The sequence below is a fragment of the Ooceraea biroi genome, chromosome 3, assembly GCF_003672135.1.
Source record: "Ooceraea biroi isolate clonal line C1 chromosome 3, Obir_v5.4, whole genome shotgun sequence".
Classification (NCBI taxonomy): Eukaryota; Metazoa; Arthropoda; class Insecta; order Hymenoptera; family Formicidae; genus Ooceraea; species Ooceraea biroi.
In genome coordinates, this window is record NC_039508.1 from 9,730,817 (window position 1) to 9,746,204 (window position 15,388).

General features: G+C 37.5%; 1 protein-coding gene across 1 annotated transcript; it reads right to left on the reverse strand.

Moving 5' to 3' along the window:
- Nucleotides 1-532: 532 nt before the first annotated feature.
- On the reverse strand, nt 533-15,192 carry LOC105276844 (mediator of RNA polymerase II transcription subunit 15). Its single transcript, XM_011334780.3, is given in 5 exon segments — nt 533-7,471; nt 9,221-9,423; nt 14,999-15,026; nt 15,029-15,112; nt 15,115-15,192. Coding segments are annotated over 5 exon segments (2,289 nt in total). The 3' UTR covers nt 533-5,575.
- Nucleotides 15,193-15,388: the final 196 nt, after the last annotated feature.

A 15,388-nucleotide genomic window follows, 5' to 3' on the forward strand; every position in this document is an offset into this window, starting at 1 on the left:
TAGCTTCATCATCATCATCGAAAAGGATAATGAAGACTTTAACTAGTTTATTAATTATTTATTTATTTATGTTTATTTCAAATTCATAGTCATGCATTACAGCAATGTCACAGTGACACATAACATAAAATTAATGAGAACGTACGCTAACTCAACTAACATAAACTAATACGCATAACTCACGAATGTACAGCGTTTACCAACGTTCACAGAGTTTACAAACACTAATGCTATCGTTACGCTCTACCTCGACTAAAATGGCGTTCCTTGCGCAAAGTTATGACGTAGCATACCTCCAGTAGTGATGTCACGATTACGTTTATTGGCACTGTCTACAGTAGGTCTCCGAACAATCGTAACGCCAAATAGCGCTAATGCGCGTTCTGTGAACGCACCCAATAGGCAGAAGACTATATATTGTATATATACATATAACACTTATACATACCCTTTTAGCTTGAATTTCACTAAAATAAACGAATTTTTGTTATAACCCAATAATTTGAAAGAAGAAATCTCGAATGATTTTATAGACGATTTTTAATTATATTTTATTATATCCTCAGAATAAAAAAAGTTTTTGTCTTGTATTACATCACACATTACATACACATGTAAGAAGCTTTCGTTTAAAATATCAAGGGACTCTTAATGTACAGACTCAAGTATAATTTATATGTACTCTATGTCCTCGGAGGTTCGAGCAGAAACACCGAGAAATATCCTCGAGCGAATCCATGACGCAAGCAGTGTTGTCTCCGCAGGAGTAGGTGGATTTTGTCCCACACCACCTAGTTTTCTTCGTTCGCTTAGGTTCTTCGTTAGCGGTTTCGAGGGAGAAGTGCCATGGAGTTAGCTAATTGGTTGAACGCCTCAGGCGGCTACTCCCTGAATCCATGAGATATCCGAAATCCTTCCTCCAACGGCGCATCATCTACTCTCCCGTATTTCCTCCTACCCAATCCAAGCCCCATTTCGTATCTATATCTTGCTATCTCAAACGACATAAGAAGAAGCAGGGGGAGGAGGATAAAGAAGAAGAAGGCGTACAACTATATACTTTCTGCGAGATTACGGAATCGCGTTTTCGGCATACGCACGTGAATCCGGGAAACGTTGAGGGAACATCGCTGACCGAGTTTATCTTGTAAAGTTTTCGTCGCTTGTGTCCGAGGATAAGAACGAAATCCAAGATCTCAGACGATGACAATGAAGACTTCTCTATTCGATATCAGATAATATATTACCACTAATTTCGCTAAGAATTGCTGGAAGATACAAATCAGACTATGTCGCTATGTAAGTTAACATCAGGATCATTATTTGTCATAACATCGACGTATCAATTTATCTTTTGTGTTATTTTGAAATTTTATTTTGACATTTAATATAAATTTGATGTAAATTTATTTTTAATGTAAATTTTGATTTGCTTATAAAAAATCTTAATTTTATTTACGTCTTAGCTCATAGATTAATAGCATCAATGTATTTTACTTCTCCAAATTTTTAGAATTATATATTTTTAGAGACATTTGAAACTTTCCTAATACTCGGATGTTAAAGTTCAATATACCAAAGAAACAAAATATAAAGAAAAGCTTTTTCATCAAATTGTATATAAAAAATCTTTTCCTTTTTATTTATTTTTATGGATACGTACAATTTGAATTGTTGAAGGAATTAAATAATTGCGTTATTATTCAATCTGCTAACCTATCCTCAAAATCATGAAAAATATAATTTAAATATAATTAAATTAAATTAAATATAATTAACATTTCTCTAAAAAATAACTGAAAGAATATTTAATATGAATGATGTGAATGATATCTCTAGAATAAGTGAAAAAATACACAAGAAAGAATGCAAGTTTTTTTACATAGTTTTTTTAGTCACGACTCATTACTTTTCATCCACGGCAGAGTGTCTCGCAATTTAGTACCGCGGCTCTGTAATAAATACGCAAATGCGCGGAAAGACACGTGCACGGCGTGAAATATTTATCGCTACAAGAATATCGATCACGTGGTCGTGTTTCCGCGGACGATATTATCACCGATGTTCGTGGTAGCACCGCCGGATTTTCCAATGAGAGTATTTCCCAGAGAAGAACTCCCCGTGTTCGTTTTAATCGAAATGTGATGCATGCATTCGTGTAATTTCGTAATCACCTCATACAGCAGCACAGCGAGAAACAGTCAGGTTAAATTGAAAAACACAACTCCCTCAGTTCAATCTACGATAAAAACTAGCGAGCATAAAGTTTCGCTGTCGCGAGAATGATGCGATAAACGATTGCGCACTACCGCGCAAAGCCCTGGCGTTAATGCGTTTAAATGTTTTTACGATAATCTGCATAACGCCTGACGATATTGAAGCGAAAGTTTAAAAGCTCAAAAGGGAGAACGGTATGCGCACTGTAACGGTTATAATTACTACGAATTGATTGCTGCGCAGAAATAACTGAAATCGCTTATAAATTCAATGCAAATATTCTCTCTCTCTCTCTCTCTCTCTCTCTCTCTCTCGCTCATTTCATTATTATTTATATTACAAAATATTGGAGTTACCAATTAATTAGACGACCATTTTTCACATCAATTCTTTGTAAGGCTACGAAATATTATAATACTGTAACACATACACACACGCGCGCGTTCCCTATCAGAGGGCAAAATTGATCTAATTCTACTACATGCAAATTTTCACGTTGTATGCAAAAAAGAAAATTCATAAAGTATGTCAATTGTGCTTTCATTGCCATGAATAAATATGAGAAATGATATATGTACATGCATTTGAAAACGTTTTGTAATAATAATAACTAATATATTATCAAATGATGTTTTAGAAATATAAAAGCCTTTACATTTCTAGAGGATATCTATACTATTTCAATTTTTTCTTTTTCTTTTTTTGTAAATAATTGCAACAGAAACAGTATAAAAATGTAAAACTGGGATATTACTATTAACATTCTATGCTATTCTATGCTAAGTTGTCATACGTTAAACACGAAATATAACAGATAAAATTATCATATATATCATATAATATAAATAGATAAATGAATTAATGTTTTACAAGGAAATCAAAACGAAAAGAAAAAAGGTTTAAATTCATATCAAAATATTACCTTTCGACTTTACGACGTTAGGTACGTATAATCAAACGTTGATAAAGTAGAAACTTCGTATGTCAACTTACCTAATGCAAAACTTTAAAATATCCAAGTTTCACACAGTAAAGATTGTCACATAGTAACAGATGTTCAAAGAGAAATAAAACTATTACCGTTCGTCTATAAGCTAAGATAGGCATGATGGGATGTTGATAAAATAGAAATTTTCACTGTCGATCTGTTTGTGTGAATTTGAATAATTCTATAGTATATGTGCAACACTAATAGAGATAGATAGAGAAAGCTTTTATTAGCCTTTGTTTTATGTCCATCATATACGCATTTTACACATTTTATAATATATTGAATACAATAAAAGACTTGTATCTTTTTTTCCTTTTCATTTTATTAAGTTGCATATTCTTCATATTGCAATTTACAACAATCTCTGTATACGTTATGATGCATAGAGCAGTCGCTTAAATTTTAATGAAATGTTATGGTGCTTTAAAGTAGATCGAAAACTTTATTTTCATAAATTCATTCGTGTATCTAACAATGTGCGTCACATCGTTGATTGTCATCATTTAGATTGTACAAAGGAATTGTGAAAATTCATTCAATCTGAGAATCATTAGTGTGTGTGCCAACAATTCCAAAAGTCTTTTTTTAATATTTAGCAATCTGGAAAAACAAATGGTTCGTGCGCGTGTATCGTATCCTACTAGACGTTATAAGACGATCTAATAGCATCTTAAGGATTTTTAATCGTTATATTTTCTTGATGTAACATATAGGTAAGGAATACTGAAAAAAAATAAAAGAAAAGAAAGAAAACAATACTGCTAGTTGTACTTTAATTATTTCGAAAGATGCGCATTTTAAATTCGCGATGCTAGCGAGCTAGTGGATAGCGTGCTCTAATAAGATATCTTTACGAAATGATCGATTATTGGAAGCAGTTTTCATACTTTATAACCGTCTCATTAACTGCTCCCGTTTATGAAACATTCGTCGTATCGCAATAACGATTGCAGTAATAATATCATTACATGTAATAGGGTGAAGGACATTCTCGGCATGTTACACGCTTTGTGTGAACGCACTGTCATCCAACTTTGCAGAGTATCTCTTTCATGCTGTGTGTGTATGATGCTTCTTATTCTTTTATTTGGCAATTAAAGAGATTTCAATCAAGTAAATCGATGTGATGATTAATTATAAGTAAGTGAATAATTGTGTTTTGTTATTCTATGACATTGTAATAAAACTCCGTTGTTACGAGACACGATAATCGAAACTGAACGACATTAATTGATACAATGTTTTCTTTATTTTCGTGCCTTTCATTGCTATGATGAAGATATTTATTTAAAAAATTTTAAAAAAGATTAGAAAAGGAATATATATCATCTGCGTTTTAATAGTATGTAGTATTTAGTACATATGGCATTTTATTCCGCAACGATAACATTTTAAATAAATGTCGGTGAATAAAAAATGGGAAAAAATTTATCTTATGTACGACAAAGCGAAATTTTACAATGTTTTTTATTAGCTAAAATTCTAGTATTTACAAAAAATGTATATAAATTAATAATTATTCGATTCAGCACCGTCATTTGATTTGCGCTTATCGTGTAATAAATAATTATCGTACAAGAAAATTTTATTATAAATTTTTTTCAGTTCCAAATGATATATATATATTTTTTTTCTTTATAATCATACTCTCTTTATAATCATACTCTCTTTATACTCGTACGCATCAACAGAGCAATGTTTTTCAATTACATTTCTCTTTCCTCGTTGCATGTGTGTGCTGCGAATTGCTTTGAAACATCCGTTACAAATTCGCAATCGTATAATTCGCTCTATATTCCAAATTTTGTATTTTCGTTTTCATATATATATTCGTTTTTAAATATAATGACGCCGTTGGTTTTGTAATTTTTTTTTAAAGTTTGATGCGAATCGTATCAATTTTATGTAATTTAATGTAATTCACATATTATATGTTTAATAAATATTCATGTACCACTTGAAAAGTATCGTCAACGTGCAGAATTGAAGTTGCATAGAAAGTAACTCGAACCGTTTGTTTTTACCTAGTTAGAAAAGAAAATTTACTATTCGTAAAATAGCAAAGAGAGATAATGTTATGATTAACGATTGATGCCATATGTTACACTTGTGCAACTGGCAATGCCTCAAACACATCAGTGTGGCGAACCCATATTGAAAGAGAACAAGAGACTAGAAAAATCCGTGTCACGAACATTAATATCCATGTCTCTCTTCTTCACGTATTATTCACGAAATTAATAGTGTATATTTGAATCACCGACAACTGATGTAAAATTAATTTTCAAAAGAAAACTGACGTTCAAGTTTCTTTGCCATTAAACTCCGCCATCACTTTTTTCTGACGATTTTTCCCGATATACGCGATTACTCGTTATTTCTGAGTGGCGGTTGTCTCGTGCCAAAACTGGGCTCTAGAGGCACCAGGAAGGTAATCTTTTCGCTAGCATTGGCGTCAACCTGTTCAAGATTGACGGGTGTATTTTTTCTGATGGGTCTCCGCGGTCGTTGTACAGTCTCTTCGTAAGTGACGTATTCGGGCCGAGCAACCGGCCGCTGTTTCTTCAAGTAGTACGCGGCAGAGGCATTCTCCGGCGCGTAGGTACGTTGACTCGACTTGACTGTCTGAGGTATCGGGGTGACGCTGTAACCGACATCGATCAGGGCGGACAACTCTTCGTGTGTCAGAGGCTGCTTGGATGAGGGAATTCGTACGACTTGCGGACCGTTTAATTGGTCCTGATCGATGATCTCCTCGATGGTGAGGGATTTAACAGGTGATTTTTTCAAGAGACCTGATTGAGAGACATAAACGGAGGACTGCGTCGGTGGAGTCTTTAGCTTGTGTGCTTGACGTGGTTGATTGATAATGGGCTGAACGTAGATCTGCCCTTGAGTGGTAGAATCGCTGGACTCGGGCTTAGCCACTGATCTAGGAACGTAAGTGGAACCGGAAGCTTGATACTTGCTTGTATCGTCATTGGTGAAATAGCTATTCGGTGACGGAAGTTTCGGAGTATTGGGCAAGAGAAACTGAATAACCGGTGCGCCCTCGGGATCCAGTTTCTTAGCCTGTTCATTAGCTCTGGCGGCCGCCAAAATTTCGTTGTTAGCTTTGGCGCGTGATTGCTGATAGGCCTTGTACAATGCTTCCGCCTGAGCCTGCGCTATTGCCTGAGCTTGAGCCTGAGCGCGCAATTGATTTCTCTCGAAGTTTAAAGCATCGACATGTGCCTTCTCTTGCGCCTGCACAGTGGCCTGCTGTTGAGCTTCGACTTGGCGCAGGGCATCGGAATGAGCTTTGAATTCAGCTTCTGTCTGAATCCTTCTGGCCTCGGCGGCCTCGGCAGCCGCCTGTGCCCTCAACTTTGCCTTGTAGGCAGCTTCTGGATCCTTAGGCTCCAGTTGACCTTCGAGGTGAGCACGTCCAGCCTCGCTGACATGATCCCCCTGTTGAATTTGCTCCAAAGCGCTCTGCTGCTGCCTGTATCTCTCATGATCAAGTCTGATCTGCTCTATAGCAGCCTCGCGATGCTTTTGATATGACGCCTGGGCGATCTTCTGAAAGGCTAGGGCTTGTGCCTCGGCCTGGGCTTGAGCTCTAGCATTTGCCTCGGCCTCAGCTTTAAGCTGACTACCATCGTCCACGTAGTCGTATTGCGGAGACGGCCTGAAGGGTTGGACGTTCTTTGCTTGTTGGTAATCTGCTTGCGCTGTTTGATACTGTATCTGAACTGGTTGCTGAATCGACTGATACGTGGCTGCTATCCGCTGCTGCGGTGGATAACGCGGTGGCGGACTCGTCTCGATGTGATACTGTTCGGGTACCTGAGGTGTCGGTGCCGCCGTTGGTTTAACGTATTCTTGTTGTGGATAAGTATTCTTGGGTTGCGTGGGAATCAGATTGAACTCCTGAGCCTGATTGGCAGATACCAATTGCAACAGTTCCTGCTCGAAGCTGCCCAATTTTGGTGAAGTGTAAGACTCTACTTGGTACGTGGATGCTCCGGATGGACCGTGCGGTTGCAATGGACTCTGCGCTAGTGCCTGTGCCTGGGCTAACGCCTGCGGATGCAACTGAGGTCTCGGTCTGGGAGGAACCACGGCGGGTTTGCGATAATTGTAATAGGCTTGTTGTAGCGCTTGCTGCTGTTTGGCGTAAGGTGGAAGGGGTCTGCGTTGAGGCGCATTATTCGAGCTTACGTATGGTTGCGGTTCAGTTCCAGCGAATTGTCGCAAGACTGCCAAGTACTCGGGTGACAGCTGAAATTTGCATATTTTTTTTCGTTTTTACATCAATGGAACTTTACGTAAGATGCGTGTTTTGATTAATGATGGTAAAGTGGATATATCTACGTGTAGATGCCATAAAGGTATCAAGTAACGTTTTAAGAATCTTAAAAATAAAATTGCAAATTGTATTAGGTGAGTTTTGCCTAGCAAAACAATGTTGAAAATTAAGCGGAATATTAACTACGATGGCATGTCCGGAAGATATTACACCGTCATCGATTATATCGTAAACGATTACATTATTGAATTGAATCGGAAGACCTTCGAGAAAAAGAAAAAAAATCAAAGAAGAATAGTAAATATGAGAAAGGAAAATTAGGAATAGATTAAAAGAAGCACAGATCAATATGAAATACCCTTTGTTATTTGTTGGATGTTGAACTTGATCTTATACGAGAAAACGACGGATAGGGATCATCATCAAAGGTTATTGCTCCGAGAATCAATGCTCGTGACGATGCGGCGGATGAGCTAGTAACCGATAAAGGAACGACGGTCACGAAGTGAGTCATCTCGCTGCAACGATGCGGCACAAGGCCGCAAGGAAGGTATAATCGAAGGTATAATAAGAGGTTCGGATAAAACTGGAAGTTTACACCACGTTGTTGGTGGGTGTGGTTGTACCGGTTCTGTCAGGTCGGGGCGATTAGAAGGCGTGCAAACTCGCAGAGTTATGCAAGCGAGTGATTGCATTCGAGCACGACGCTATTGAAAGCGGACGTGTAGGAGGCACATTTGAAGACATGGATTTTAAATAGCAGTGCAATTGTAAATCTGATAAAGTCGCAAATGCGTTAATGTAATATTGTTACATTACCTAAAGTTCGAAAAGTTGAGCTAAAGGAGAGAGAGAGAGAAAGAGAAGAGAGAGAATATTAAAATTTATTTATTTCGTTACACGTTAACCACTTTGAGATTAATTAATATCAACGTGTCCATATTGTAATCATAGAAAAAGATTTTCATAGATTTTGCTATTCAAATACTCACAAGAAATACGCGACACATACGAGTGCGAGTCGACGGAAAGCGAACGCGGTTATGCGATTACTTTCTACATTCTAATAACATTTTTCTCAGCTGTGTTTCTTTCTCTCCTTATAATGACTCTGACCTAATTTTATATTTATACTGCAGATCAGAAGTGAAATATACAATTCTACATGCAGAGAATACGGACATAAATTGTGTGGAACCGATGTTTATTTATTTACATTTCATAAATTTAAAACATAAAAAATTAATTTCTTCTAAAATCGAAGAATCTTGAGGAGAAAAAGAAACATTTGACGACTCTTGTATGTATGAAATGTAAAATCTGTTTTTTTTTCTCTGTCCTGCTAAGTGTACAAGTTAAATAGAAATCGTACAAGTAAGTTCAAAGTAAGTCGACTCGCAACTGCTATATATCATGTTGCGTCAGAGAGCACCTAGATATTGAAAAAGAACTTGGACATCGCTGTCTGTGTACTGCCATTCGTTCATTCTTCTCTTTCTTAAGGAAAAGACCGTAGAAAAGTAGATTGTTCGTAACTGACATCGGTACGTCTGCGAGTGATGGGTGATCAATAGTCATGATTGACCAACGACAATGACGCAAAATGTTTGATGGAACACATTTGGTTGCTGGATATTCCGGAATTAACGGATGATGTAATAATGATCGAATTTAGTGGATATGTATGCGCTACTGTTATTTCATATGCCTACATCTTATACCTCTTGAGAGTTATCACCATGCCGAATGACAAATTGATTGGCTGAACCTCCGTAGACATCACTGCCTGACACTGGCGATCTCTTGACGGGATCTTTGACATCGACCTCCAGCATAACGATGTCATCGGCGTTAACCAGTGACGACTCCGTCTTCTTGGCAACGCTGGCAACAGTCTCCTCTCCGACGGAGACTGTCAGAAGACCTGTTGATTTGAAATATTACTAAACTACTAATTGATTAACACCTGCTTTGTACTAAATCTATCTTATTTAAGTAAATAATTGTGTTTATTAATACAAATTAATGTGTTCCATCGTGATAAACATCTTCTTCTTGCTCGTTATCGGACGTTTCTCGATCACGTGGCTTTCGATAAACTCAACTCGAACTTTGAAGATTGTATAGATATTGCTCATTACATACAATATCAAATCTCAACTAAAACTAAATTGTTAAACAACTTTGAAGTTTACTGATCGAATAATCGGATGTGGAAGTAAGTTTTATAGCGTTCTGCCTGACTGCGAGCGCGCGGAACAGAGCTGGGAAAGCAACGCAGAGAAAGTTACAAGTGACGTGTATTCGAGAAACTCTTCCCACGGATTTTGCTTTCAACGTTTTCAGCCGTCTCCGTCAAGCCGCGGAAAAGGATGAGAGTCGATGTGCCAAGCATATAAAGCTTACTATTGCGATTTGCTATAATAATAAATAAGAGGAACATGTACGTCATGTGTGTCATGTACGTAGCTTGATTACGATATTTTTTCAGAGCGAGAAAATTAATCCCGAGATATTTTCTTGCTCTCTGATGACAAAACATCGTTCGAGGGAATAAATCATACGCTGACAGAGTCGCTAGAATTTCATCTTAATAAATAATATAACGTTATTTTCCGTACACGCCATGTTATTTTCAATTGTAACGGCACACAGGAAAGAATTTTCAATTTCCCTTTAAAGAAAGAAAATGCAATGATTTATCACAAGTAGACAATTGTTAACGTTACGTTGACGTTCACCTAATCCTGATCAGGAAACAAGTTGACACAATGCACCGATGTTTAGATTGTCATGTACTTTACTCGAATAATTGCGAACTTTACGGAAACGTTGCACTCTCGCTTTGAGAGTACCCCAACGAACCGTATCGAATCACACTTTGAAATAGACATGTTCCATATAATCGTGCATGTAAAAAATTTACCTGATTCGACGTGTCTACTTAAAAGCTAATGTTTAGCAATGTTACTTTAATTAGTTCATTATTTTAATCTTTCTATTCAGATCTTCTACTGTATTTAAGCAGTACTACTTAGATTAAGATTAACAACAACCTTGCTCTTAATTTCAGGTTTATTCTTAGATAATCCTGAAAGTGAGAGAAGTCGAGGAAATTTTTCCTTTTACTTTTTTTATCTGCATTACGTAGGCGGGACGCACTGATCGTGATCTCGCGAAACGCGCTCCTTTATTACCAGTTTCCCCTTCGACAATCTAGCAGTCACTAAGTATTGCAAATTACCATCGCAAAGCTTAGTCTGTACTTGGTCGCGCAATGAAAGTATAATTATGGTTTGATTAGGAGCAGCGAGAAAATAAGAGTCGAGAGATCAATGCCTCCATCTCGTTATGATTCTCCGACCAAAGATAACTTCCTCGACATAATAAGCTATTTGATAGACAATGACTTAAGAAGCTACCGATCCATACATACAATTCGTTTGTATAATTTATTAAATCAAATATAATTTAAAGAAAAAGAAAAAGAAAGGAAACTTGATTTGAGAAAACATACTAGTGTTGAAAATACAAAAGACGACCATCAAGATACTTTACTTTTATTCTTCGTTACGACCATATTTATCGAAAAATTATATCAACATTTATTAGAGAGATACGTACGTGATGTTGGTGAATGGCACGTGCAATGTGTATCAAAGGCTATCAAAAGTTTACACCACGTATGATGCTTACTTGAAATTTTTGTCAGGAAGCAGAAAACGACAAATTTTTCGCTAAATCCTATCTAGAAACTGTCATGTAATTAAAGAGATATCTGTCGAAACGAGTTACCGCATTTGCTTCCTTTCCCGTGGAGGCCACGTTTGAAACCGTGCAGCCGTGCAGATCCTTTTCAAGTGGCTTAAGAGAGGAAAGCGCGCAAGTAGTCCGCTCGGCTTTCCTTCCTTTGTTAGTGGTGAGATTCCGCGGATGTGAGTAATTTTTCGCGTGTTGAGTAATGCTACGTGCGCGTCCTTAAGTGCAAGGCGCAATTAAGTAACATCCTTCGTTCCGCGTGTGTACGCGCACGCGTGCGGTCGCGCGATTAACAAATATCTTACCTAATTATCACCTCAGGAAATTCGTACCTTTGCTGCACACGCTGCAAATGTTTTAATTGTGATCGCTGTCAGCCGCAATTCAACGAGACAAATTTCCAAATTTATATCAATTATCTGACCTCTTTTATACGCCTGAAATTTACATTTACGTAACATTGGAAACTGACGGCCTCTGATGATTTCATCGTGTACATGAGAAAAGAATATAACAATTACAAAGTTGCAACTTCCCATTCTCTTTCTCTTGTTCTCTCCCCTCCTCCCTCTCCTTCCTCCTCACACACACACACACATACACATATTTTCTTGTATTATTCTTTGTTACGTTGCATTATTACAACGCGTATTATTACATTTTACAAAACTTACTTGTCAATAAACAATCTGTGCAAGTTGTACGCTTTCTAGAAAAAGAAAAGACTTTTATGCTCTTTATCGTAAAGTTTGCGCAAGAGAATGAATACGTGTCACCGATTGATCAGAGCGTAACGTGAACGAGCGGTCTTTCAAAACCGCGGCATTAGGCATTAATCCGTTTGAGCGTCGGATTAGAGGTGAAATTAGTGATGCAATCGGGACAATGCGAAACCATCGACCTTTCGCTCCGTCGGCTAATCTTTCTATGCAATCTAATCGAGATTACGATTCTTCAAGGCCGTACAATATTTTCCGGCAGAAAAAAGAAACAGGTCTACACATTGAGTTGCTTGGAAATTGATAACAACTTTGCTTCAAAGTGGATCTTGTTGAAGGATCTTTCTTGCTCCAGAATCCCCAGAAACACGTGATTGGATGAACAGAGATATGTTTGAATAAGAAGGCATAAAATTAAGAGCATCTTGACTAAAATATCGCAAACTAGTGAAACTATTCTTTTGACGGCATCAACCCAGGGTACTGCACATACGTATTATTACTAGCAGTTTTCACTTTCCGTTCTAATTTCAAGTTGCGCGCAGACTTCCGCCTCGAGCCATTCTATCACCCACACCTACCACGCTCGCGGTTGCTGTATCGTACAAAGTCTTCTCGGAATTTTTTCACATTTTCAATATCCAGACGTATCACGCGTGCATGGAGACAAGAAAATTTGAAGTACTACTTTCACGCGTGTTAAAGTGTATGCGTGCATACGTGCAGATTCGTGTACACATGTAGAGACCTTCCTCTCTAGTACTTTCGGGTTATAGACTGGTTGCAGCTGCAGCTATAGCCTCGAACCGTGTATCGGTTAGAAAGGTGATACCGTTCGTTCGCTCGGTTTATCTTCGATGTAGGTTTCTCAATCGACGGGGACACGAACGCGTGAGATTTTTTGCCCTGTTCACCGTAACTGCCATTATCGATAACGAATCTACATGACGAATGATTTCGATATGTGCCCAAAACAAACGAATAATCAATGAAGAGAGATTAGAATAATTGCCACGATGACGATTATGATGACGATTCACGCGAGTGAAGCGAGCTTCAATCAGTTCGCATCGGATTAACTCATATAACTCGTATAACGAAGTGATTTACATAGTTTTTACATATCCCTTTGTAGATTCTATTCTGTTAGATTATCATTATGTTAATATTTACATGTACGTTACGAGAGATATTCCTTTTAAATAAATATACTTAAACTAATAAATACTCTTTGCAAATTTGCCACTTCTGACAATAAAATTGCAAGTGTACAGGAATCAAGAAATCAAGATCTGACGTGGCACGTGAGGAGTAAAGATCCATCGTATTATAGCGACGCGACGTGAAAGATTTCGTGATAACGTACAATAGTCTAGGAGGGAAACGCGTTTCTTAACTCGCTATTTTTTCTTTTTCTCTTTTTGTATGTCAGGGAAACCGGTGGAGATCATAGGAGCCAGATTCGAACTCTTGTTGCGGCATTGTATCATGAAGGAAATTAGGCAAAGAAACCTTCCGGCTTCTCGCATGATTATCATTAGATAGATTACTTTCGAAGATCAGTAATCTGATAGAATCGCGTTATGAGGAAGATACTTTGCAGCGATGTCGCAAATTATAAAGAAACTCGTCGAATGTAAAAGAGGCTAAAATTATACGGCGAATGTTCCGAGTAGAAATCAAAAGGTTGCCCTGTGCACAAGCCAGTGCGTAAACGCCTGTCAAAAGCAACTTTCTAATAATCTAATACATAAACATTTCCATCGATGTTGTTGTATATCAATAACAAGTAACTTGCATTGAAATTTCTCGAGCGTAAACAACACTTTAGTTTATTTTAGAAAACTTATATTATATATGTAGCAACAGATGTAGCGAAGAAAATATATATACTTAATATGTAATATTATAACGTATAAATATTTATACGCACATTACATTATATGGAAAATTTTCTTTACCCGACACTGTCTGTTAGACTTATAAAGTTTATATCTTGCGATCTTGCAACGTGAAACGTTAAAATGCAGGCAATCTTTCAATCGTACGCACGTATAGTAAACGTAACGTGCAGTGTAGTGCCGGAAATCAACCGATGCAATCGGCCGATGACTTGGAAAGTCAATGCAATTCACTGACGACTCGCGATAGCTGCTACATCCTCGTCTCTCGCAATAGCTAATTAAGTTGGCTCTCATCTGAAAACCTTACGAGAGATGATACAGGTTGTGCTTGTACTGTCGGATACAAAATAACGACATTTCACTTTCGCAAAATTCTTTTTCATTTTTATATCATTTTGTCGATTTGACATTTTTACCAAGTAAAATATAAGATAACTGTCGAAATAGTTTTCAATTAATCGATCCATGTTGCACTTTATATGTGATACGATGTGACGTTTCATCAAATCGTTATACAAGACACTTGGTGACGATGGTTTGTCTATTATGGATTACTATCATCCAAGACTGTCATGTTGCTTACTGACTGCAATCTATCTGTTAATTATTACACAACTTTTCGTATGTAATACACGGTTTTACAGATTACGACACATGTATTTTATCTGCTTCTTCGTTTCCGAATACTTTTCCGAAATATTTGAAGGTTGATATCGTTTAAAACAATTACATTTTGCAGATAACCGCTTTAGTCCTCATCTCCTCATGTCTCGAATAAGTTCAATCGTTCAAGCAATCACCAAAAACAAAGTAGGTATTCGCATGATGCTATAAAATAAAATCCAAACTGAGCCTGCTGGAATTTCCCGGCTTATTAAGCTGCAGTAAATGCGTCTTTTTGCATACGAATTTCACGAAATGTACGCGTTTTAAAGTAAAGTAAAGAAAAAAATAAGTTAAGTACACACGCGTGTGAAATATCATTGCACAAACACTGCGCGAAGCATTTTTCACAGAGAGTAAAGTGAATGATGAAACTGGTGGTAAGCACTTTTTTCAGAAGCACCCTAAATATTCCGTTGTTATTCTGGCCAAACTATAATGTATCAGCACTCACCTGCAAGAACAAGCAGCCACATGGTGAGAGCAAATGAGTGACGGAGTGCCGAGCGAATGTTCGGTGGAAGTGGACTTCTAGTGTCTTTATAGACCGAAGGGAAAGGCCGCACCCGCGGCCCGGAGAGACCAAGTGGGGTTGTTCTATCCGCCACTTTTCCGCGGCACTCGTATATCGTGCACTCGAGTATACATTGGATTACACGCGTAAACCGCGCGCTCAGGCATCGACAAAAGACTCCTTCTTCACTTTCCTTACCTTCGAGTATCTGTACTCGACTGTACACGGTTCAAAAGTGCTCCACTGATTACTAATACTGGTTTAGTATCAAACACATCGCGATAGTAATCAATTTATTAAAATATAAAAATTCGAATAATCATTGTAATA